We start from the raw sequence: 24,277 nt of genomic DNA, 5'->3' as shown, positions 1-24,277 counted from the left end.
TATTTGTTTCAAATGTGGAAAACCTTAAAACATGATTTTCCAGGTGAATTTTTTTAAAAAAAAGAAAAAAAAAGTCGTGCATTAAATTCCCCCGTAGAATGAAGCGTAAAGACAATGATCGTGAATACTGCTGTGCATAAAGTGCCAATGGAGCCTCCATATCCTTCGTCCTATCAAACAGAACAGGGTCCTATTAGTTTACACTTTAGAAGTCCTCAATTCTCAGGTTTGAGCTCTCCTGCCCTGTCCTACCCAGGGGTCCTCCCTCCTTAGCGCCTTCCTTCCCTCCCCTCCGCCGTTCCCACCCAGGTCTACATCAGAGCGTCGATCCGTGTCACGTGTTTTACTCCCGTACAAATTTTCCAGTAGGAGAGCGAATAGGCGCACACTCATAACAGCAATTATCAGCGACAGTACCTATCTCCAGATATACGCAGAGGAAGAAGAGCGCTCCAGTGATCCCGGACTCCCCCTCCCCCTGGAAAAAAATCATTTTACTTTTGCTTACATTTATCTTCCACCACTTGTGAGCAACTTTAACGAACTAAAACCGAGATATTTGGAGAGGCTCGGCTGAGCTCCATCGTCTGTCTGCGTGGGTACGGAGGGAGAAAGTTTGCCTACTGCGCTTGTATGCTGAAAATTTTGACTGGTAAAAGACCAGACTGCTTTATCACCCGACCGTCCTTATCTGGTGAGATAATGCACTGAGAGCCCTTGGAAAGAAACTGCGTTCCTCTTGTACACGGCGCAGAACCATTATCAACGTTTTATGTGTTTTTGGTTTACTATTGATAGAAAGTATATGCATCGCAGATATGGAAGGGGAGCTCGCTATCTTTTGTGGTGTTTGATTGGGTTTCCGTTTCTGATTTAATGAGCCAACTGCGGAGGCGCAGGATGTGTGGGGTTGCTGATAGTCGCCTCCGAGTGCGCAGATATCCTTGATCATTAATGTCATTCTAATCCATTTCATGTCTCAAGGTGGTATAGGTGAAATATGTCTGACGCGGACTGTCGAACTTTCCTTTTGGCATGGCTCATTGATTGGGGAAAAATAGGTTTTATTTTTGCGCAATAAAGCTTACAGGCTGGGTGGGTGGATCAGTTGCCCACGAAACTTTTCCAGTGTTTTTTCAGCTATCTTCTTTCTCTGTACATTTGTAACAATGCAGGATTCACATCAAGGCACAAAAGTTCCTCAGGAGAGTGTGGATGAGATTTGTGGACATCTCCGCAGTACTGCGACTGGCTGAGGAAGCCCTCCCCGTGTTTTTCCAGTTTTCCGCCAGGAAGTAGATTTTAAAGAGAGAAAAATGTATCAAAGCCTGGCCTTTTCTTCCAATCAGTCCCATTACACGCATGACACCGGAAATTACATCCATCCCTCGGCCAGCTCTCCCGTCTACGTTCCTTCCACCAGGGTTCCTGCCATGCTGCCAACCCTGCCCTACCTGCAAACCTGCGACTCGCCCCATCAGTCTCACGGCCTCAGTGGTCATCACGGCTGGCCACAGGCCGGCACAGACTGCTCTTCCTTCACGCCCAGCAGCCCCCATCCCTCACATGGATTCTCCTACTCGCACAGCCCGCCCGTGAGCACCAACACCGGGCGAGATGCAACCTACCAGAACCCGCTGGTTCTCGGAAACGGAGCTCGCGCTGACCAGTACGGAGGCGCTCTGGTGCGCTCGGTCGGAGGTTCCTACTCCAACCCGTACGCCTACATGAGCCCCGAGATGGCGACATCCTCCTGGACGCCGGGACATTTCGAAAGCGGGGTGATCAGCCTGCAGGGCCGACAAGGTGGTCTGTCGGGGAGAAGATCCAGTCTGGGTAAGCACATAAATCAAGTTTCTAAAACTATTGCGAAATCCCAGTTCCCTCTGATTTACTGGAATTTTTTTAATTATTTTTTTAACGAAGTATGAAAGACTGACAGTAAATATTTTTTATTCATAAAATAATTTGTCATAATTTGATCATTTTTAATCTGTTTTAATGGGGGTTTGCTGTTTTCTGTTTTTTTATTGCCACAAGATCATATTACGGCTTGAAAACACTCGTAAGCTAAATTGTTGCATTTTCCTTCCAAATATTAAGAACATAATAACAATCACGTCAGTCTATGCCTGCTTTATATCTTCTAATTATTGGCTGCTTAATGTCCAAATGTCAGCATCAATAAGACAAATTGAATATTCTGAACATTTTGTTCGTGGAAACGGTGTTGTTGTTGCTCCACAATCATTGTTATTGTTTTTAACATGGCAGAGGTTCTTTTTAAACCTCATTTATCGGTTGTAAAGGCCAGGCAGTTATTTATTACAGCGGCTGACAGAGAGGCCTGTAAACATAATGCTTGTGTCATGCGGTCGGTGATTGAATCAAAGTCCCCTAACAATCCCACATTAGATTTAAACAATACACATTCATCAAGAAGAGAGTGACGTTAAAAGAGGATCGATTAAAATGTTAATTTAAATCCCTGCTTTAATCACGACATTCAATACACACGGGGAGAGAGAAGCCCAGTGAAAAGGGCCACTGCCGTGACAATAAGAGCGGTTATCACCTTGATCAGACAGTCGAAACGTCTCTAAGTGTAGCCGTCAGCATTTATTTGGAGGCCACGTGTTGGATCGGGGAGACAGGAGTGTTTGAAGTTCATGATTTAGAAGAGTTTGATGGTTTGACACCACTTAAAAATGTATGTATGTATGTTCATACAAGAATCTCTTGCAGTATTCTTAGTGGTAAAGTATTAATATCCTCATAAACTAATGGGGGATCTCTGGCCCACATTTGTTAGTAGGTCTTTTTTGTAGGTCCCAGGATTGACATGGATGTTTTACATATCAGGCATTTAAATTTGTGCACAAAGGAAAACAAAACTAGTCGGTCTTTATGGCCTTAAACACTTGGGCAGAGTTTATTGTCAGAACAGTCTTGATAGTTAAAATGTGTTAACAATAAAGTTTCCATCGACCCTATAAAGAAAAAAAAAACATTGATTGGTGCAGTTTTGCTTCTTTCCTGTTTTCTTTTAATTTGATTGACGGGGACGAAACAAGCTTTGATGTTTTGTGATACTGCAGTTAAATATTTCAAAAACGATTAAATAATCACTGGGTAGAGCTAAAGTTTAATGACATAGCAATAAAGCGCACAGCCGATTATTTATTATAAGTGCATTAACCGAATCAACATTTGGGGACTTGAACGCATAAATTATTTTAATTTGAACAAAAAATAAACATTTTCAGGCAAGGGGATGAGTCTAACCATGAGGCTATTCAACTTATGGGACGTTAACTTGTTTTACAGAGTTCATTTATCTCATCATGGCTAGTTTTATCATTTTACTACTTATAGATGACTATAAACGCTGCTAACTCACTTTCTAAGCGCATGTATTTTTTATGTAACATATGTGTTTAGTTTAAGGGTTGTCATGTTCTAAAGCAATCTAGTGTTTTGTGTTTTGATCTCAAATCCAAATTCTCATGTCATTATTTCCAACCCTAAGCATTGGAGATGATGATTATCTTTAGGCTGACTGTGAAGATTCATTTGGACCATTTACGGAAACATAAACCCATTAATTCTTCTCAGTCATCTTAAATATGAATAACTAGCAGAAAATCTTTCGGTTAATATTATTCATGTAAAGTGTTTGGTAATTAAAACGCAATGACCCAGATAGCCCAAATCCGTTGCGCATGCGCTCCTTTTCAGTTTTACTCGCCCTTTATTTTGTGATGAATTCTTTTCTTCCGAAATGATGAGAAATACAATCACAAGTTCAAAGGGTGAGTCCGGGACAGCTTTGTCCCGACGGACGTGGTCTACTTCAGGTCTGGCTCGCTCTGTCTGTCTCTCTTTCTCTGGTTTATCGGTGGAGGGATTAGGTATTTGAGCAATTAATGCCAGGAGTCCGCAGTGTGTCAGAGAGTGATGAATGTGGAGGCTGAGGTGATGGCGGAGGGTGTGTGTGTGTGTGTGGGGGGGGGGGGGGGGTCGCTGAAAAAGCTACCCCCCAAACAGATTCCTCTATTTGATTCATTCGCATGCGTTTGAGCGCCCTTCATCATACGGACTGGGATGGGGGGTTGCGTGGTGGCGGGTTACATTCCTCCCTGGCTATTCATCAGGCACTGGACCGTAACCACGACAGCGCCACGCACGCCCGCGTACGCTGTAAAAGTTCAGAAGAAGGTGTTGTAATAAGGCATGTAGTCTTTTGAATATATTCATCTAAGGGTACCAGAGAGACCAAAACGTCGTGAAACCACGGAGATAAGAAGTGTTAGAGATTGTCAGAGATTGGTCACGTTGGACAAACTGGAAGTGAACACGGGTACCATGTAAACGTTTAGGCCTAAATAATCTCCTAAACTCAAATGAAATAAACTGGCCAACAGCCATGAAATAATCATGTTATGTGCAGAGTTATGGTATATGTGTACATGCATTCAGTCTAATGTGCGTTTTCCCTGTCTGTGTTCAGACCTGATAGACGACATGCCCACGGAGGGCAGGGAGTGCGTCAACTGTGGCTCCGTGTCGACCCCGCTGTGGCGCAGAGACGGGACCGGGCACTACTTGTGTAACGCCTGCGGCCTCTATCACAAGATGAACGGCATCAACAGGCCCCTCATCAAGCCGCAGAAACGACTGGTAAGACTCGCCGATAGATCGAAAAAACATAGAACTTAAAAAAAAAAAAGTATAACTATGTAGCCTATATTACACTTGGGCGATACCGAGTCAGCCTACCTCATGATTTGCATTTTTCAAACCACTCTGCCATTCAACAGACTCCAAATTGTTTATTTATCGATTTCTTTTAGCTGATCGTCTGGTGTAATTTAAACTATAAAATCATTTCCGGTATTTCAACCAGATATAGCATTGGAAATCATCAGTAAATGTAATCCTCATTAATATTCAATAATTTAAAAAAATACATATACTATTACTATGCGGGGGCCTTTCCGATTTTTTTCCCAATGGATGGTACATACACGGATTGTGTGTTGCACTTTAATGTTGCAAGAGGAGAGCAGAGTCAGCAAAACAATCAAAGCGATCAAAAAAGAAAACGGTCTTGAAAATAAAAGATTATTATTCATTCTAACAAGAAATAAAAAAAATTATTTTTTTTCAACTACCTTAATTTACCAGCAGATAATCAAAAAGCATAAAGATGCAAATTCATATTTCATCTCTGACACACTTATATTTTTACCACAAAGTTAAACAACTATACATTTTTTTTCTAGTACTGTAAGCTGTTGTGTTCCATTTTTTTCTCCAGAGGCTCATTTCTAGACATCTTTTTGAAATTATTTTGTCCTTAAAATCTTCGAACAGGCATAACATCTCCTCCATCAAACTGGGGTAACTCCATGCAACAATTATCATTTAAGTGCCTGGAACCATATTTGACTGTAATATAATGAGAATAAACACGCTGTTGTGAAACTTTCTCTCATGGCTTACTAATCAAATGGAAATTACATTGCACATTATTGCTTTTATAGCTTTTGACAAGCTGGTTACAAACTGAACCTGCAGTTATGTTAAGACTGTTTTTCTTCAGTCTACAGTTTAAAACCAAACATGTTCTATTTATACTGATATAAATACAGCAAATCATCACTCTGGGGGAAGCTGGGATAAAGAAAAAGAAAATTTTTATCATAAAAATATAATATAAAAATTTTCAGTTTGTTTTTGTAATCTGATATTATTATTTAAAAAAAAAAACAGTTATTCCAGTGACATTTCATTTATAAAAATGAAAGTATCTTAATGCACAATTATGAAAAGAAATCCAAAATAAGCAAAGACTTGATAACAATGAGGAGAAAACAGGGGACGACTGAAGCAGCTAAGCAGGGATTCAGATAACACCCATGCTTTCCTTAAATGGCCAAGTTATATTGTTATTAGTGTATAAAGTTAAATGTTGAAATGAATTACTGGTAATCAGCAAGATAAACAAAAATGCATCACTGTCAAAGTATTAAATCTTCAATAAGACACTTATTAAACACTTTATTTTTATCATGTGACTTAGGTCTTTATGCCCAGATTCTTTGGTAGATCTATTATATCTTGTTTCTCGTTTTAACCTCCTAAGACCCGAACTCTTCCACGGCATGCATTTTTAATTTCTCTTTGATATTTGGTCACATTGGGGCCTGATGAAAGTAAAAACAAAGAATTACCAGATTTTTTTTAACCCTATTTTTGTTTTTAAGAAAAATGAGAGCCACATATGAGGATATTTGTTTAAAATTTTGATAGAACAGTAGCAGTATAATGTTCTCGTAAGTGGATATCAGGCCCATGTAGACCAAAACTGAGTATTTTGGTCTAAATAACCCAAAATGTGATGTCCACATATGTGGATGCCAGGTCCTAGGAGGTTAAAGGAGATATTGATTAGTAATAATTCAGAAAATGTGAACGGCATTGTTAGTGCATGGAGGCTTCAAGGGCTCTGTATTTCCCAGGAACTTCCAGCTCCAGAGCAACTGCGACTGTCAGCTACTCAACAAACTATTTCCACAACAGGGCTTTTTTTTACTGCTTTTTATTTGTCCTGTGCTGACCTTGCCCTTGATTTGAGCTGTTTTTAGACAAGTTTCTGCTTAGCAACGGGATTTTCTGCTGCTGCTTTTGTTTCACCCCAAACCAAACAGATATTCACACTTGAAAGAATTATTTATGTTGCCTTTACATGTTGCCCAGCTAATGAGTTATTATTTTCTCTTTTGCATGGGCCTGGGGGCATTCATCATTGTTATACCAAACATACCAGCATCCTGCAATTCATTGGAAAAGTTGAGGGAACAGCTTAACGCCAATTTCTCAAACCTTACTTCAAGATGTGATCTGTGATTTCAGACAGTTTATAATTTACCATTCAAATATGTCCTCCTGCAGCAGACCACATCACGCCGGGCTGGCTTGTGCTGCACTAACTGCCATACCAGCACCACCACACTGTGGAGACGCAACGCTGAGGGAGAACCTGTCTGCAATGCCTGTGGCCTCTACATGAAGCTACATGGGGTAGGCCATGCTAAAAGGCTCTTTCAGCAAGCTTCTTGCTCCAGCAGGGAGCAGCTCATTATTTGCACAGCGTAAAACCTCTCCAAGGGCACTGTGGTCACTGTTATCAGAGTGTGGGAGGAGAGGTTGTGTGGGTTGTCATGACACTGTAGCCTCTGTTGTATTAGGGCCTGGGAGGTAGACTCAACTTATTTGTGTTGCTGTATTCCTTCCAGGTGCCCAGACCTCTTGCAATGAAGAAAGAGAGCATTCAGACAAGGAAGCGGAAACCCAAGATGCCCAAGAATAAAACATCCACAGGTAGGTCAAACAGACACTAAAATATGAAGGATGTTGTGTAGAAGAAAAAGCTGGTTAATGAAAGCAGTGTCAGTCATGTGAGTAGCTACTAACAAGAAATGAAATAAACAAGAAAAACAAAAAGATTATGCCAGAATTGTTTGAGAATCTGCTTTCTCTAACCCTTTCTGGGTTAAAAGTTTTTCAGAATCTGCAAACCATTCTGAAAAGCACCTCAGTGTATTAACATAATAATAGCTCATATTATCATCCTGCTGATTCTCCAGGATCTATCACCTCTGACACCAGCTCCCCAACCTCCCTGTCAGTCTCAGAGCACGCTTCCACTATTAAGAGTGAACCCAACATGGCCCCATCACCCTATGCTGGACAGACTGTCACATCTGCCACTCAGGTAAAAGGTTTTCCATGCAAATTCTATGTTTGACTGTGTAGAGACTAAATTGAGCAGCAATTATTTAAACAACTGCTCAACAGATTTTAGTTTTGGCTATTCTTTTGTGTTTTTTTAATGCATCTATTTTTTCTTTTTAAACTGTCCTTGCATATGGCTAGTAAGCGGCACATGAAATTTGCTGAAGCATCTGTGAAAAATATCTGTCTAGATGTCTCTCCCATATCCCTCTGCCAATGGCTTGTCAATATTTGGAATTTCTCAAGCTGTTAAGGGTCCTTCAGAAATGTCTGACCTTTATGAAAATGCTCTTTTCAGCTTGATTCAAACATGCTAAAACCATTTCAATAAGAGCAATGGTACAAAAGTGATTGTAGGAAGTACCATCTTTAAGACGTTAAGCTCTGTCATACTCACAAAAAGAGATGTGAAAGAAGAGGTGACTAAAAATTCCAGGTCGTGAACCTATAAATGTTTTAAGTCTGAAGGATTTTGCTTGCTCTTCTACTCCCAAACCTTCACAGGTTTCTTTTTGCAGTTTAATCCACTGGATCCGAATTAACTTGTCAATGAAGGGGATATAGAGCCTAATGTGCTATAATCACATGCATTCATTGACATGACTCCATTCATTCAGTTACTTTAAGGAAATGTTATGCCTAGATTGCTTAAAGCAGAGGTTCCCAAAGTGTGGGGCCCGCCATTGCAGGAGGGGCGCGTATGAAAAGAAAAAAAAAGAACGCTTGGACACTGCTAGCATAATGGACAGGTTTTTCACGGGCTTCCACACAAACGCAAAGCAGAAGATGAAGCATCGCCTAAAATGTTTCCAAACCAACTTCCTTCAAAGCCAAAAACTAGAAAATATGGTGAAGCATATCTTCCCGTTGGCTTCACCTGCACAAGTGCCAAGGTAGGTCTCTGCGACAGAATTACTTCCGCCTGCGCGGGGAGCGCGCGCTGGGCTGTCCAAATCACGGACAAACAGTATCCCACATTCTTGATTTTTAGTTCACAAACACTTGTTGTAATGACTAACTACTCCTGACATTTTGGAGATGTTAGCTCTTTATACAGTAAAGTTACAACGGGATACAAATAATATCAGGCTGATCCTGCCACAGTTTGTTCCCCCTGTCCAAATCACAGACAAACAGTATCCCACAGCTGTTTATGTTTTTAAACCCATTTTGGACAGAGAGGCATTTTTTGAAAAATGTATTGATAGCAATGTTGAGTATTATTACACAGGAAAAAAAACTACACGTAAAATAATCACACCATGACGCCTCTGTCTTTCTAAATGGAGGGACAGTAACTGCGTGTGTATATGTAAGCCTGTAAAAACTGCAGATAGATTAACAGTATTTTGTCTCTATCTGCCATTGTAGAAATTTATCTCATGTAAACAATAACGTGGCGCACAGCGTGACGTGAAAAAAGGCACATACCTTTGACGTTATGTGACGAACTCTGTATTCCTCGTCCACACGTAAACGCAAATAGGGAGTTTAAAAAAAAATCGCATTTTTCGGTGATTCGAAAACCCATAGAAAAAACTGCATTTTCAAAAATACCCGTGTAGGTGTGGACATAGTGTAAAAGAGTTAGTAGGCTAATTTATTTCATTGCTACCTGTAATTTATTGCAGTTTACTTTTATTCATGTATTTGTTTACTAAATGTTTGAGGTGTGAAATAACCCACAATGGAGTTTGAAAACCAAATATGGGTGTGTGTGGCTGGAGGATGTGTTTGTGCTGGGGGGGCAGGAGGGTGGGATTAGGTGTTGTGGGGTCGCGAAGATTTTTTTTGTAAAATAAAGGGGGGCTTAACAAAAAAAGTTTGGGAACCACTTAAAGAAACATTAAATTAATACATTAGATTTCAATCAATAAATTTAAAAGGGTGGAAAGAGCATGTCTGCAATTGACTAACATCGTTACTTCCGGGGATACTAGCACTACCCAGTCCAATCAGTCAGCTAGCCAGTTACATCCATAGAATTTATTAGTATTTTTCTCTAATAAAATAATATTATGTTGATTATGGTGGTTTGTTTAGTAGTAATTTAAACATGTAAGGTTTATTATATATTCCACATTCATTTTATATGAAGTATAATAAATGAATCCTTTTTGTTTTGATGAATATCGCTTACAGCTCATAAAAAGAGTGACATGCCGAAGAACTGATGGTGTTTAAAGTGCAGTGTGAAGTTTTCAGTCTTTCTTGATTTCTTGGTTGATGTTGGTGGTTGTTAGTTGAAATTGGACACAGCCACACGATTTTAGACACTTGCTTTAGAACATGTCCCATCTGCAGACACTGTAGAAGCTTTATAGAGATTCCAATTTCCTTTTCCACAGGTAATCAACACCTGCCCACAGTGCCAAAACTATTTCCCAATGGTTTGTTTGCTTGTGCTCGATTGGCCAACCAACTCCCCTGACCTTAACCACAAATCACTGGTATTGTCATGAGGAAGATGAATACCAAAAGTAAAATTCAAAAGTAAAGATGGCTGCTCCCAAGGCAGTCTGGGCTTAATTAATATCCAAGCAATTCCACAAGTTGATTGCCTCTTTTCCACAATGCTCTGATAGGAAGCATAGGAAAGGAGCCTCAACCAACCACTGGTACATAAATGAACATATGTTACAGAGGTTGAATATTTCTGTAATTTTTGGTGTAAATACTTTTTTGATTGATCTTCTGAAATATTCTGGTAATTTGAGATACTGTGTTTCTGATTTTTGAATAGCTTTAATCATCAAAATTCAAAACAAAAGGCTGAAATATATAAATATATGAAACTTTGCCTTTTTTTAATGAAGTTCTAAATACAGAAACTTTGACAATGTTGACATTTTTTGACATGCAGTAGCATATAAAGATAGGTGAAATTTCTGGGTATGAAAAGTGAACACAATGCCTTCAACGTTCAATCATTCCAATGGTCAGCAGAGAACGACTTCTCTTAATGCAAATACACATCTGGTTGTATAGAAATCTATGGGAAAACTGACTGCCCTTATTAGACCTCACCAAACACTTTGTTGATAGGTTTGTGAGTGAAATGGCTAGTTTCCGGTAATTTTGAGCAAAATATGATGCTCATTTTGTAAAAAACAAAAAAAAGTTTAGTAATTTTTTGAATGTCTTTTATTCCTGTAGACTGCTTCTCAGTTGGACAGCACAGCCTCAGGACACGTGGACATTAAATATGAGGATTTTCCATTTACTCCGACCTCCTTGGTTCCACAGAATTCCTGGTGTGCGCTGTCTCAAGCATGAACAAGCTCTGCCATAAGGGCAATACTGACCCGACTTGATTGATCAGTAAGGTTATCCCACCATCCTGAAACTTCTCCTTAACAACTCTGAAGCTGTGGAGGGCCAACATAGTGGGTCATAACCAGACAGTTATGACCCACTATTATCAAAAGGGACTGCACAATTTCATTCTAAGGATATCTAATGTATTTTCTATATTATATACTGTAACACACTGGCTATGTAATGGAAGCATAAACGGCTCTCCTGGACTGCATTTTTGAAGGACGCATGTGAGCTTTCCAAAGACTCTGGACTGGCCCTGGCTTTTCTAAACTCATATCTAGCAACTTCATTTCCTCAGAGGGACAACAACTACTACCTATTGCTAAAAGATATTGCTGTTTTTGGCAATAATCTACACAGCAAACCAATGCAAGGATGATTGAGTTTGATTTTATGAGCTTTAACTCCTTTAGCCCCCTTTTTTATGACTTCCATCCAACTTCGTATGGGTCATTCGTTGCTTCAGTCTGAAATCGTCAGAGGGGAAAGCAAAGTTTGTTGTTAATGGTTATGCACAAAACAACTTGGTTAGTTTTGGACAAGATCATATTTTTTATTGCTTAAAAAAGGCTCCAGACTTTGTTTCTCGGGTGCCAAGTTCCACCTCTTCAATAGGTAAGAAACACGTGCACATTGAATATGCAGTTATTCATATAGCTATTAATGCTACTAAAGTTTAAAACCTAAGGGTCATAGCAACTTGCAAAGACTCCTCATAACAGTTTCATTCATGTTCCTTACTGTCACTAATGTGATAAAATGTCATGGTTTTCTATGAGGTTTTCAAGAACATGTTTTCATGTTGTTGTCACTGCAAGAAAGAAATCCAGAAAATGCCTTTATGGCTGTTGAACATGTCTCATTCCCTTGTAGATAATTAACTTTTATAGGCACATTATTTGTGTTGAGATAAGGACTGTTAAAAGTCATTGTAGATACTAAAACCAGCCAGTTATGACCCACTGTTCTCCATGTAGAATGGCTTTTGTGCTCTATGTGTCTAAGTGGTGATGCTTAGATTATGGTAGATTTATTTTTACAAGAAACAGAAGAGATAAAATGCATCCTGCAAGAGTTATTTGAAAACCAGGAGCAGTCATTTTAATTCTGACATGATGACATATCAGAATTTTTACCATTTTACTGCTCTAAAATTTGATCTTAATGAAAGTGCAATTATTTTTTTTCTTCAAAAATCAAAGACAAAACAAAGTGTGAAATTGTTGTAAACATTATTATCTAAATTTATTATCTGTGTTTTGTTAATATGTAAGGAACTGTTATTTTGTTAGGAGTTGTTTTGGGTCTTTTTTCTTCAGTGCTCTTTGAATCTGTTAAATTTAATAAAACTGATTCAAATTTTAAAAATCTGATGAATGGAATGATTTTTGAATGAATCTTTATTGTACAAGCGAACTGCCTGCTCAGCATCGCTCCAGTTATAGGTGAATATTCTGAAAATGTTTTCAACACTTTTAACTATCAATCATATTGGCGAAACTGTTCACCAACTAAAACATTTAATTAAAATAATTGAACCTACTCTATTTTTATTTTTAGTCGCAGTTCAGCCTGTTAGCCATTACTTTTATTTCTTACCATTATTATTTCCAGCTATTTCAACAGTCAATCTCAATACTTGTAGATATTTTTACTTTTTTATAAACATTTTTGGGTCAGTATTTCAGGCTGTGGTCCATATTAATAAAGTAATGTTTGTAAAGTAAGTGTTAGTTGAAGCATAAATTGGGAAGTTTAAGCTGCTTTAATCTGATTTGACTTTATTTTTTTCCCTTTTATTGTTACAAGGACCATCAAAAGAAAAGTTATTTTGAAACATTTTGCCAATTAACCATCCACTGAACTGCCAAGAGGCATTTTATGGCCAGGGATTTTATACCACATTGCAAGATTTACTTTTAGCAAAGAGCACTCCACACTTTAGGTATACATGTCAATTTTTTTACTGCCTTGCAATACTTGTTGTAGGCAGTTGTGTGTATTTGTGCAGGTATTAGTCTACAGTGGGCCTATGCAGACACAAACATGCTCCTGTGCAGTCCTCTAAAAACCCAACATCGTGAAACTGTGTGTAAGCTGATTGGCTGAAAGTAGACTGGAACAGAGATGGAAACCAACCAACAATGGAAGAAAGAACAAAAAAGAAAAACAAACAAACACAAAAATACAGCATGAAAAGCACAGACAGTGGCTTCAGTGGACACTTCATTGTTTTTAACACTGTTTTCCCTCAGCTCTTCTCCAGGCCTGCCTGAAGGGCCAAGGGCAACCTGAGGAATAGCATCCCAAAGACTAATTGTACCACATACTTTAGACACTGCCTCCATCTGGCAAGAGACGTTCTCTGCAGGTAAAAGAGCCTGTCCATAGCTCCCTACTGTCTGCCAACGCAGTGCCAACAGAGAACCATATTCAACACATAAGCTGGATCACCAGTGCAGTGCTCATTATAAAAGGTGTCAGAAAACTGAGAGTTGGTTTACAGCTATATTGCTTTGATTATTTCTTATGATCTTTATAAATGCACACACAAATGTGGATTGCTCTAGTTTTAATAATCCATAACTTTATTTATTTCTGCCAGCTCATGTGAACTTCATTCATACGGACTTGCAACAGAAAGTCAGGTTAATGTTTATTTTAAATTTTTCCCATACTAGGATCACAACAGTCTTTCTTCCAAAGGGCAAAGGTGATAATTGTTAACCATATCATATGTTTTATGATTACTTTTTATTTATTTTTTTATTTAACTTTTTCAATTCTATTTTTTTGACATTTCATGCCCCATGCTAACTTCTAAATACATGGAATTTAAAATTATCAGGTAACTTTCTCTTGATTCAGATCCCTGGTCCACTGTCATTGTGCATTTCTAATAATACTGCTTGCCTTGGTAATTAGGCTTTACTGTATACTTTCATGTATATGCTTGCATTAATACTTAATTTTGTGTATATAAGCAGGGTGTGTTCCCCTGTTAGTTGATTAAGCCAGCACTGTCGACCAAAGGTTGCATTCCAACTCCGCTTTATGATAGCTGGGTCAGAATTAGCTGCACAGTCTCGGAAATTACAGACATGTCAGCAACAAGGCTGCTGCTTTACTGCTGTCGTGGCGACATCCAGGCACCACCAGCAATGCCCAGCTTTATGACTGTTGGCCAAGATTTTGCTGTCTTATCTGTTGCCGGGAGAGGCCTGTTACAGTGTGATGCGAAGATGCAGACACATGAATTCTAAGCGTGGGAGGAAGAAGAATAAATTGGGTGCTTAAAATGAATTCCAGGAGATTTTGAGAACAGGAGGGCATTCTACCCACAGAAAGTGGCAATTTTGCTTGTTTTGAAGTGTTGTTACTTTATTCTCTTATATGTAAAATGTAATTTATTATTGTGTAATTTCACCAGGAATGTTGAATAACATTTTAACTTCATGTTGTCCAAATACATTCTGAAACTGTAAACTAATTGATTTCTAGAGTTAGTTTAGCACAGTCGAGCTTCTGTACTAAAAGAAGATCTTAATAGGTTTAAGAATTTTTATAGATTTTTTAAAAAAAATCTAGGTGCTCTTTTAACATCAGATGATAGCAAATAAATATGAGTTGTGCAAGATGACTAATTTGTTAAACTGAGTCTTTTTGCATCTCAGTCAAAGTTGGTGTATAATTTAATGCATTAGAGTATAAAGTCACAATGGTCTGTTGTTTGATGAAAGTACCAGCACAGGAATATTACCTCAAGCCTCACATTTAAAGCTTCAGATATCGTGTGAACGACAGAGAGTTACTTGCCATTATTATGCCGAGTTACTCTTGAAGTTGGAATTCATTATAATTTTCAACTGGAACCTGGGAAAGTCAAGACTGTCATGACATGGCAGTAAAACTGTAAACTCGTACCCTGTACTACCACTGCTGTCTATTTACAACTCTCTAAATAATATGGTGCTTTTGAAGCACAACAGGCATTGTGTCTGTGAAGGTTCTCAGTCATCCAGGTCATCGTGGTCAAAGGAGCTTGCAAAGAAAAGCGTCTGGACTTCTTTAAGTTACTTGAAGACGTTTCACCTCTCATCCGAGAAGCTTCTTCAGTTCTAAGGTCAAATGGTGGAGAGTCCCAGATATAAACCTAGTGGGAGTGTCCCCCCACAGAGGGACAAAAGGACCCCCTGATGATCCTCTAATCGCCTGAGCCAAGGTGTGGAACTGGGTGTGGGTCCCAATCAGCCAGAGTTTCGGGTGAGTTCATTGTGAAACCTGGCCCCACCTTATCATGCGAATTCCTGAGGTCAGATGGCCCAGGATGTGAGTGGGCGTTAAGGCGTCTGGGAAGGGATCTCAAAACTGGATTATAGATGGCAGAGAGTTGGTGTCGTAAACCACCGCCTCTGTTCAAAGATGGTCGCTCACAGTGGACATAGATGGCTTCTTTCACTCCTCTTTCAAACCATCTGTCCTCTCTGTCCAAAATGTGAACATTGGCATCCTCGAAAGAGTGTCCTTTATCCTTAAGATGCAGATGGACAGCTGAGTCTTGTCCTGTGGAGGTGGCTCTTCTGTGTTGTGCCATGCGCTATGCATGCACTATAATCCAGTCATTTTGTAAATTCAAGTATATGTACTCAGCCATAAGATAAGCAAGCCTTCTGTTCTGTTCAAGATGGTAAAATAATTTTTGGAGCACTATAGGGTCATCTTAAATTAATATTAGGATAATATCAGAAATTATACACTAAAGACGTAACCTTTTTTAAAAGTTGTCTAGTACAACACAGTACACTTGGTATTCCATCTTTAGGATGGATATTTGAGGGTTTATATTGAAAGACCTCATTTTTCCCGAACTGCAGTGTGAGTGAAATAGATATAATCTCAAAGTCAATACTTGGACTCCCCTCATACCCACATAATCCCAAAAACAAACACACACACAGTGCTACCAGCACCACCTCCTTTCTTCCACTGACACCTAAGTACTAAAGAGACAGCTTCACCACTTACAAACAATCCTTAGAGCCCCGTTTACACTCAATTGTCTGTGAATCGAGGGGCTTAATTACAGCAGTATCAGAGTAAAACCACAGGAGTGTGACTGGAGGATGATGGGTAAAGATGTTTGAGGAACCCCTCATCTGTGACATTGACCTGCCACTGCAATGCCTCTTGGTTTTAGTAAGTTTTTGTTTTATTCCCTGTAAAGAGGAGTTGTAAATTATAAATGCCTGTAGAAGGAAATGTGTTTTTCAGAATATCTCACACAATGAACAACAATGTTCCAGGGAAATATCAGGTGTTTCCATCCGAATACATCAAAATATTTTTTTAAAAAGCTTCTAAAAATACTTACATCTCTCAAATACTTTTCAGACTGCCATGAAGAATCTTCGTGGTTGTGGTACATCTTGTGGTACTACCTGAAGTTTATTTTTGCACAGTCATCAGGTCATGTGGGAATCTTGTATTTCTGAACAAATGCTTCTAAAACTAATTGTACAAGAATTACATTCAAACCATGAAATTCTCCCTGCTGCTGCCTAAATGGATGAATTTTCCCCAAAAATGCAACGGCAAGTTTGATCCAGAAAATTTTGAATTTTGTGTTGTTTTTTTGCAATCCAGTTTTTAGTCTTAAATAAAAATGCAGAGGCATCTTTTATGATATCAAGAGAATTCTAGTAAAGCTAGAAGCTTGCTTCTAATTCTTCCTATCTTCCACACACTATTCATTTTTGTAAAGCCTCTAATAGTGTTTCCTTCTGCTTTTTATTTTTTCCTCAGATGTAGTCTAATTTACTGCTTTTAGGTTAAATAATCTAATGTGTTCATTTCACCTGACAGCCAGTGCTGACAAAGAAACCTTGGGTTTGATTTGAAACTGCAAGCATCAAGGCTGGGGTCATAGTGATGTCAAGGCAATGATGACTGCTCAGTTTCTGTGCTCCCCGTAACCTGACTCATCATTCAAAACAGCGGTTTCCTTTTTAACTCTTTGGATGCTTTTAAGAGTTCTACGTTTCCTCTTCCTTCATCACCTTGGCACCGTTCTGTCTTCCTGGTCGGCTCTGTGACAGGTAAGAGTGTGTCTGTGTGTCTGTGTGTGTGTGTGTGTGTGTGTGTGTGTGTGTGTGTGTGTTGCAGCTCAGTTCCTGGACAGACATGGGGGAAATGGCCACAGACCGTTCAGTTGCTGTCTTTAACTAATGAGATATTCCCTTCTGCACTACTTTAAGGTCCATTTGTTACTTGTGTGTGTGTGTGTGTGTGTGTGTGTGTGTGTGTGTGTGTGTGTGTGTGTGTGTGTGTGTGTGTGTGTACGAGACAGTGAATCTGAGAATAGCACACACATTTATTGAACTAATTTCCGGCCTTTAAATCAAAATTTCTGCCAGCTGTCTTGTCAGTGGTTTGCCCAGAGGTCCTATTTTTTCTTCACTGTGACAGGACCAAAAAGCTGTACGTGTATGTGTATTTGTGTTTCACTTGGATATCTCATGTAATCTACAACTTTCCCCTTGCCAAAACCTGACGTTCTCCTTGTGGGATGTGTTTTTTCACATAACTGTAATTACTGGCTGTGGAGCCCTTTCCACTGTTTCCTCAGTACAAAAGAGAGACAGCGTAATACCAAGAGGCCTGTCACTCAAACACAATGGTCTCAGATCTACAACAAGCAAACCACAAACTCAGTTTCACAAAGTTTTAATACAGTGTTGCTTAATACTTGTCACAAATACTTTTTCAATTCAATTCAATTCAATTTTATTTATATAGCGCCAAATCACAACAAATGTCGCCTCAAGGCGCTTCATAGATACAGAAAAAAACCCAACAATCATATGACCCCCTATGAGCAAGCACTTTGGCGACAGTGGGAAGGAAAAACTCCCTTTTAACAGGAAGAAACCTCCGGCAGAACCAGGCTCAGGGAGGGGCGGGGCCATCTGCTGCGACCGGTTGGGGTGAGAGAAGGAAGACAGGATAAAAGACATGCTGTGGAAGAGAGACAGAGGTTAATAACAGATATGATTCAACACAGAGAGGTCTGTTAATACATAGTGAGTGAGAAAGGTGACTGGAAAGGAAAAACTCAATGCATCATGGGAATCCCCCGGCAGCCTACATCTATTGCAGCATAACTAAGGGAGGATTCAGGGTCACCTGGTCCAGCCCTAACTATATGCTTTAGCAAAAAGGAAAGTTTTAAGCCTAATCTTAAAAGTAGAGATAGTGTCTGTCTCCCGAATCCAAACTGGAAGCTGGTTCCACAGAAGAGGGGCCTGAAAACTGAAGGCTCTGCCTCCCATTCTACTTTTAAATACTCTAGGAACAACAAGTAGGCCTGCAGAGCGGGAGTGAAGTGCTCTAATAGGGTGATATGGTACTACAAGGTCATTAAGATAAGATGGGGCCTGATTATTTAAGACCTTGTATGTGAGGAGCAGGATTTTGAATTCAATTCTGGATTTAACAGGAAGCCAATGAAGGGAAGCCAAAACAGGAGAAATATGCTCTCTCTTTCTAGTCCCTGTCAGTACTCTTGCTGCAGCATTTTGGATTAGCTGAAGGCTTTTCAGGGAGTTTTTAGGACATCCTGATAATAATGAATTGCAGTAGTCCAGCCTGGAAGTAATAAATGCATGAACTAGTTTTTCAGCGTCACTCTGAGACAGGATATTTCTAATTTTAGAGATGTTGCGCAAATGGAAGAACGCAGTCTTACATATTTGTTTAATATGTGCGTTGAAGGACATATCCTGGTCAAAAATGACTCCAAGGTTCCTCACAGTGTTACTGGAGGCCAAGGTAATGCCATCCAGAGTAAGAATCTGCTTAGATACCATATTTCTAAGCTTTTCAGCGCCGAGTACAATGACCTCAGTTTTATCTGAGTTAAGAAGCAGAAAGTTAGTGGCCATCCAAGTCTTTATGTCTTTAAGACATTCCTGCAGTTTAACTAATTGGTGTGTGTTATCTGGCTTCATGGACAGATAGAGCTGGGTGTCATCTGCATAGCAGTGAAAATGTATGCTATGTCTTCTAATGATGCTGCCTAGGGGAAGCATGTATAATGTAAACAGAATTGGTCCTAGCACTGAACCCTGTGGAACTCCATAATTAACCTCAGTGTGTGAAGAGGACTCTCCATTTACATGCACAAATTGGAGTCTATTAGATAGATATGATACAAACCACTGCAGTGCAATACCTGTAATACCTACAGCATGTTCTAATTGCTCTAATAGGATATTATGGTCAACAGTATCGAATGCTGCACTAAGGTCAAGAAGGACAAGCACAGAGATGAGTCCACTGTCAGAGGCCATAAGAAGATCATTTGTAACCTTCACTAAAGCTGTTTCTGTGCTGTGATGACCTCTGAAACCTGACTGAAACTCTTCAAATAAACCATTCCTCTGCAGATGATCTGTTAGCTGTTTGACAACTACTCTTTCAAGGATTTTTGATATGAAAGGAAGGTTGGAGATTGGCCTATAATTAGCTAAGACTGCTGGGTCTAGAGATGGCTTTTTGAGTAAAGGTTTAACTGCAGCCACCTTGAAGGCCTGTGGTACATAGCCGATTATTAGAGATAGGTTGATCATATATAAGATCGAAGAATTAATTAATGGCAGGACTTCTTTGAGCAGTTTTGTAGGAATGGGGTCTAAAAGACACGTTGATGGTTTGGAGGAAGTAATTATTGAAGATAACTCAGAAAGATCGATTGGAGAAAAAGAGTCTAACTTAACATCAATGGTACTAAGAGTAGCTGTAGATAATATTACATCTGTGGGATGATTATTGGTAATTTTTTCTCTAATGATAAAAATTTTATTTGTGAAGAAGTTCATGAAGTCATCACTAGTTAACGTTAAAGGGATGGTTGGCTCAAAAGAGCTCTGACTTTTTTTCAGCCTGGCTACAGTGCTGAAGAGAAACCTGGGGTTGTTCTTATTTTCTTCAATCAGTGATGAGTAGTAAGCTGTTCTGGCTTTGCGGAGGGCTTTCTTATAAAGCAACAAACTATTTCTCCAGGCTAAATGATGATCTTCTACATTTGTGACACGCCATTTCCTCTCCAGATTACGAGTCATCTGCTTTAGGGTACGTGTTTGAGAATTATACCACGGGGTCAGGTACTTCTGATTAGAGACCTTAGTTTTCACTGGAGCTACAGTATCCAGAGTCGTACGTAGTGAGGAAGTGAAATTATTAACAAGATAATCGACCTCTGTTGGGGTAGCGTTCAGATAGCTGCTCTGCTCTGTGTTGGTACAGGGCATTGACGATGATAACAGTGGCTGGATTATATTCTTAAACTTAGTTACAGCGCTTTCAGAAAGACATCTACTTTGATAAAGTCCACTCTCCACTGCTGCGTAATCAATTATTGTAAATGTAAATGTTATCAAGAAATGATCAGACAGGAGAGGGTTTTCAGGAAACACTGTTAAATGTTCAATTTCTATGCCATATGTTAAAACAAGATCTAGAGTGTGATTAAAGTGGTGGGTGGGTTCTTTTACATTTTGAGAGAAACCAATTGAGTCTAACAACAGATTAAATGCCATGTTGAGGCTGTCATTTTTAGCATCTACATGGATGTTAAAATCACCCACAATAATTATTTTATCTGAGCTCAGAACTAAATTAGATATAAAGTCTGAGAAATCAGACAGAAACTCTGTGTAAGGCCCAGGTGGACGATAGATGATAACAAGTAAGACTGGTTTCTGAGTTTTACAGCTGGGGTGGACGAGGCTAAGCATCAGGCTTTCAAATGAATTAAAAGTCTGTCTTGGTCTTTCATTAATTAATAGACTGGTGTGAAAAATTGCTGCCACACCGCCCCCTCGACCTGTGCTTCGAGATTTCTGGTAGTTAGAATGACTCGGGGTGTTGATTTATTTAAACTAACATAATCATCCTGCTGCAACCAGGTTTCTGTAAGGCAGAGTAAATCAATTTGTTGATCAATTATTAAGTCATGTACTAACAGAGACTTGGAGGAGAGAGACCTAATATTTAATAATCCACATTTCACTGTTTTACTCTTTGGTTCAGATGTGGATACTGTATTGTTCTTTCTTTGTAAATGTTTAAGTTGTTTGTTGCTGGTTTTTAGTTTGTTTTTTGCCTTTTTGGAAGCTGACACAGTCTCTGTGGAGATGGGTTTTTGGGGGGGTAGCAGGAGGAGAGAAGCTGCAGAGAGGCGTGTAAGACTGCAACTCTGCTTCCTGGTCCCAACTCTGGATAGTCATGTTTTGAGGGGTTTAATAAATTTGTCCATATTTCTAGAAATGAGAGCTGCTCCATCCAAAGTGGGATGGATGCCATCTCTCCTAACAAGACCAGGTTTCCTCCAGAAACACTGGCTATAGATAATGTTTTGGTGGACCTCTTCTTTCTCTTTTTCTTTTTTTTTTAAATGTTGGTCGACTGATCAAACTTAAATTATTTACATCTAATGAAAATTTTAACACAACATGGTATAGTTCATATTAAATCATTTATATTTAGCTTACATTAAAAACAAAGATAAATAGGGTGATATTTTGTGGTAACTTTGAAACTTGCCACATGACATTTAATATACGGTTAAGGTTATTCTCAGCAAATGTATAGGTGGCCCTGTACTTTTGTCCATGGTGTAAATAAAGATTACTGAAACATGTGCAAATCAAAACTGCTCTGATCAAGTTCAAGGATCAACACATGGAGTGGAGATCCTTTTTGTACTTAATAGTACTTTCTCCCTGAAGGAAAGCCAGCTATAGGTATTGTTTGTGTCTTGGCCAAGTTCTGCAGATAATCTGTGAGTTCATTTGACCCAGGGAGCATTTAAATAGACAAACATAATTGTATAGTCAGAAGCCAGAGGAAACCAGATAAAATAGAGATAAAATGATAGTGTATCTGTACGACAAAACTATGACTATAGTAAGAATACAGTATTTATCAGGTTCTACAGCTGATTTGTTAATTGCTGTTGTAGAAAGAAATCCTCCTCTTTTCTGGCTCTGTCTCTGAAGTGGCAGGTTACACTGTCATGCTGGTGTGGTAGAAAACGTTTGAGGGGGGCTAGCTGCATGTCATCGCATGATTTGTTTCACCCCAGAAACCCCCATTCTTTTGTGATTTATTGTTCTGTTCACTGATGAGCTCCCAGCAGAGTCACATCTGTTTCTACTAACCAATGATCAGCATTCATGAATATTAACTAATTGCAACCAAAGTCATTGAAATGTATTTATCTGACATAATATCAATTACTGTGCATGTGTAAGGCTGAATAAAGACTACTATTGTTCACAGAGGAACACATCCTCAAGTGGTTAAAGGTCACACAATGAGCAGGGCAAAGGTTATAATACAACAAGGGCCCCATAAACCAAAGTACATGTTATCTAGGGAGAGGTGCACAGGAGAAAAACACACTGTTTTTTTCTCCTTACAATTGAAAGTAACATTGTAATCTCTACTCATACTTCAAATGTACTTGTGCAAAAATAAATCATCCCACCTCCTTGATTTATATTTCATTTGCTGGCAGACAAAGTGAAGTAATTTAGTAAATTATGATTTAAACTTCCTTTAAAGAATTGGTGTTTAGCAGAGACTACCATTTACTTCAGCTCTGTATGACTTGTGCTTTGAAAGCATGGATGTGTCTGATTTGTCACCATTGTTCCACTCTGCTATAGAGGGAGGTGAAAGAAGCATTGTTTTTCAGAAGGCTCCTCATTCCTCACCTCTCTGTGGCTCCCTCCCCCTCATTAGGAATCAGGTCAGAATCAGGTACTCACAACCATGGGGACTAATGACAGAATTTCCACACTGTAATCACTTGCACCAACAGTTACTAACCCATGAGCAAATACTATTGAATTACTATTGAAATACTGAAAACCATATCACAAAGCTCTAGCTCTGCATTGTTATTCCGCAGTTATGGTCAACACATAACCATTTATACTCACGCTTTAACCCATTACTGACACTGGAATAGGAACAGCCAAAATCAAAACAGCAAGGCAAGAAACTGCACCGGATGCATGTGTGAGGTTACAAAAAATGCCAAAATGACAACAAACATGCCAAAGCAAATGGTGGCATGCCCCAAAAGTTTATGTTATAAGTGCTGGTGCACACCAGCATTTGCAGAGATGGCAGTGGCAAGCATATGCTGCATGTTAGAGTCCTTCCAATCCCAGCTGCACAGCACTGTTGTGTCATTGTTGTACATTTGTATGTTGGTTAGGTTGGTATGGTAAGATAAAGCAATGAGGTCATAGGATTCAGAATCAGAATACTTTATTAATCCCGGGGGATTAATAACATTTTAAATAATAATCCAGAAAGAACATTTAGTGTATGGTAAGTGAAGAACCTTGCTCATATAACATTGTGGACATTAGAACAATCCTCATTTTGGGAATTATGTACCAACCTAGATGCAATGTCGTGGATTTCCTGGATATAAGAGCAAATTCCCCAAAAGAAAAAAATAAATATGAGCTTTGACTAGAATTAAAAAGAGCTCTTTTAAACTGGATTAACATCTACAAAAGGCCCACGTGATGAAAGCACTGAAAGCAAACACTAACCACATAGTAGTCCTGCCCTACCTACGTATAACTCAATAGCCCAACCCTAACAAGCTAATACTAAATTGTTCAGTTATTTCAAGGGTCAAATTGAGCCCACTTCAGCGATACATGCTTTATTCACACTTTTATCTAGAGCCAACACCATTCAACTTGCACAACAGGAATACAGCACAGACCTGTAAGCAGAGAGCTTACATACTGGTAAATGTTTTATCATGTGTCTGATGACCTTGTTCCTTGGATAGCTGAGTGAGAAAGAAAGCCTTACATGCACATGGATTTATTTTCTCTGTGCAAAAACCATAAATCACACAATCTACTGATATTATTAGCTCTTAACTCAGACAGGGCCTATTCACAGACATTATCTTCCATTTTTAGGCAGAAAAACACAAAACATGACAACAGCCAAGAACGAGAAGGTCCTAAAATAAGACAGGAAAACAACAGGGTGACGGATTACACGGAGACACCTGAGAACGATGACTTCCGTGACTGTGGGCTTGATTGTTTCCTTGAGG

General features: G+C 39.1%; 1 protein-coding gene across 2 annotated transcripts; it reads left to right on the top strand.

Moving 5' to 3' along the window:
* Positions 1–351: 351 nt before the first annotated feature.
* gata5 (GATA binding protein 5) lies at positions 352–12,489 on the top strand. 2 transcript variants are annotated; one of them, XM_085145560.1, is made up of 7 exons: positions 352–694; positions 1,176–1,836; positions 4,511–4,680; positions 6,958–7,086; positions 7,302–7,386; positions 7,653–7,780; positions 10,957–12,489. In XM_085145560.1, exons 2-7 carry the CDS (start codon positions 1,317–1,319, stop codon positions 11,074–11,076), a joined length of 1,152 nt encoding a protein of 383 aa, XP_085001686.1. In that variant the 5' UTR covers positions 352–694; positions 1,176–1,316; the 3' UTR covers positions 11,077–12,489. The 2 variants fall into 2 exon arrangements, with proteins under 2 accessions (XP_085001686.1, XP_085001687.1); XM_085145561.1 differs by lacking the exon at positions 352–694 and having other exon boundaries at positions 701–1,836.
* The last annotated feature ends 11,788 nt before the right edge of the window (positions 12,490–24,277 follow it).

The sequence above is a fragment of the Neolamprologus multifasciatus genome, chromosome 20, assembly GCF_963576455.1.
Source record: "Neolamprologus multifasciatus chromosome 20, fNeoMul1.2, whole genome shotgun sequence".
Classification (NCBI taxonomy): Eukaryota; Metazoa; Chordata; class Actinopteri; order Cichliformes; family Cichlidae; genus Neolamprologus; species Neolamprologus multifasciatus.
This window is presented reverse-complemented; position numbering and strand designations above follow the sequence as displayed.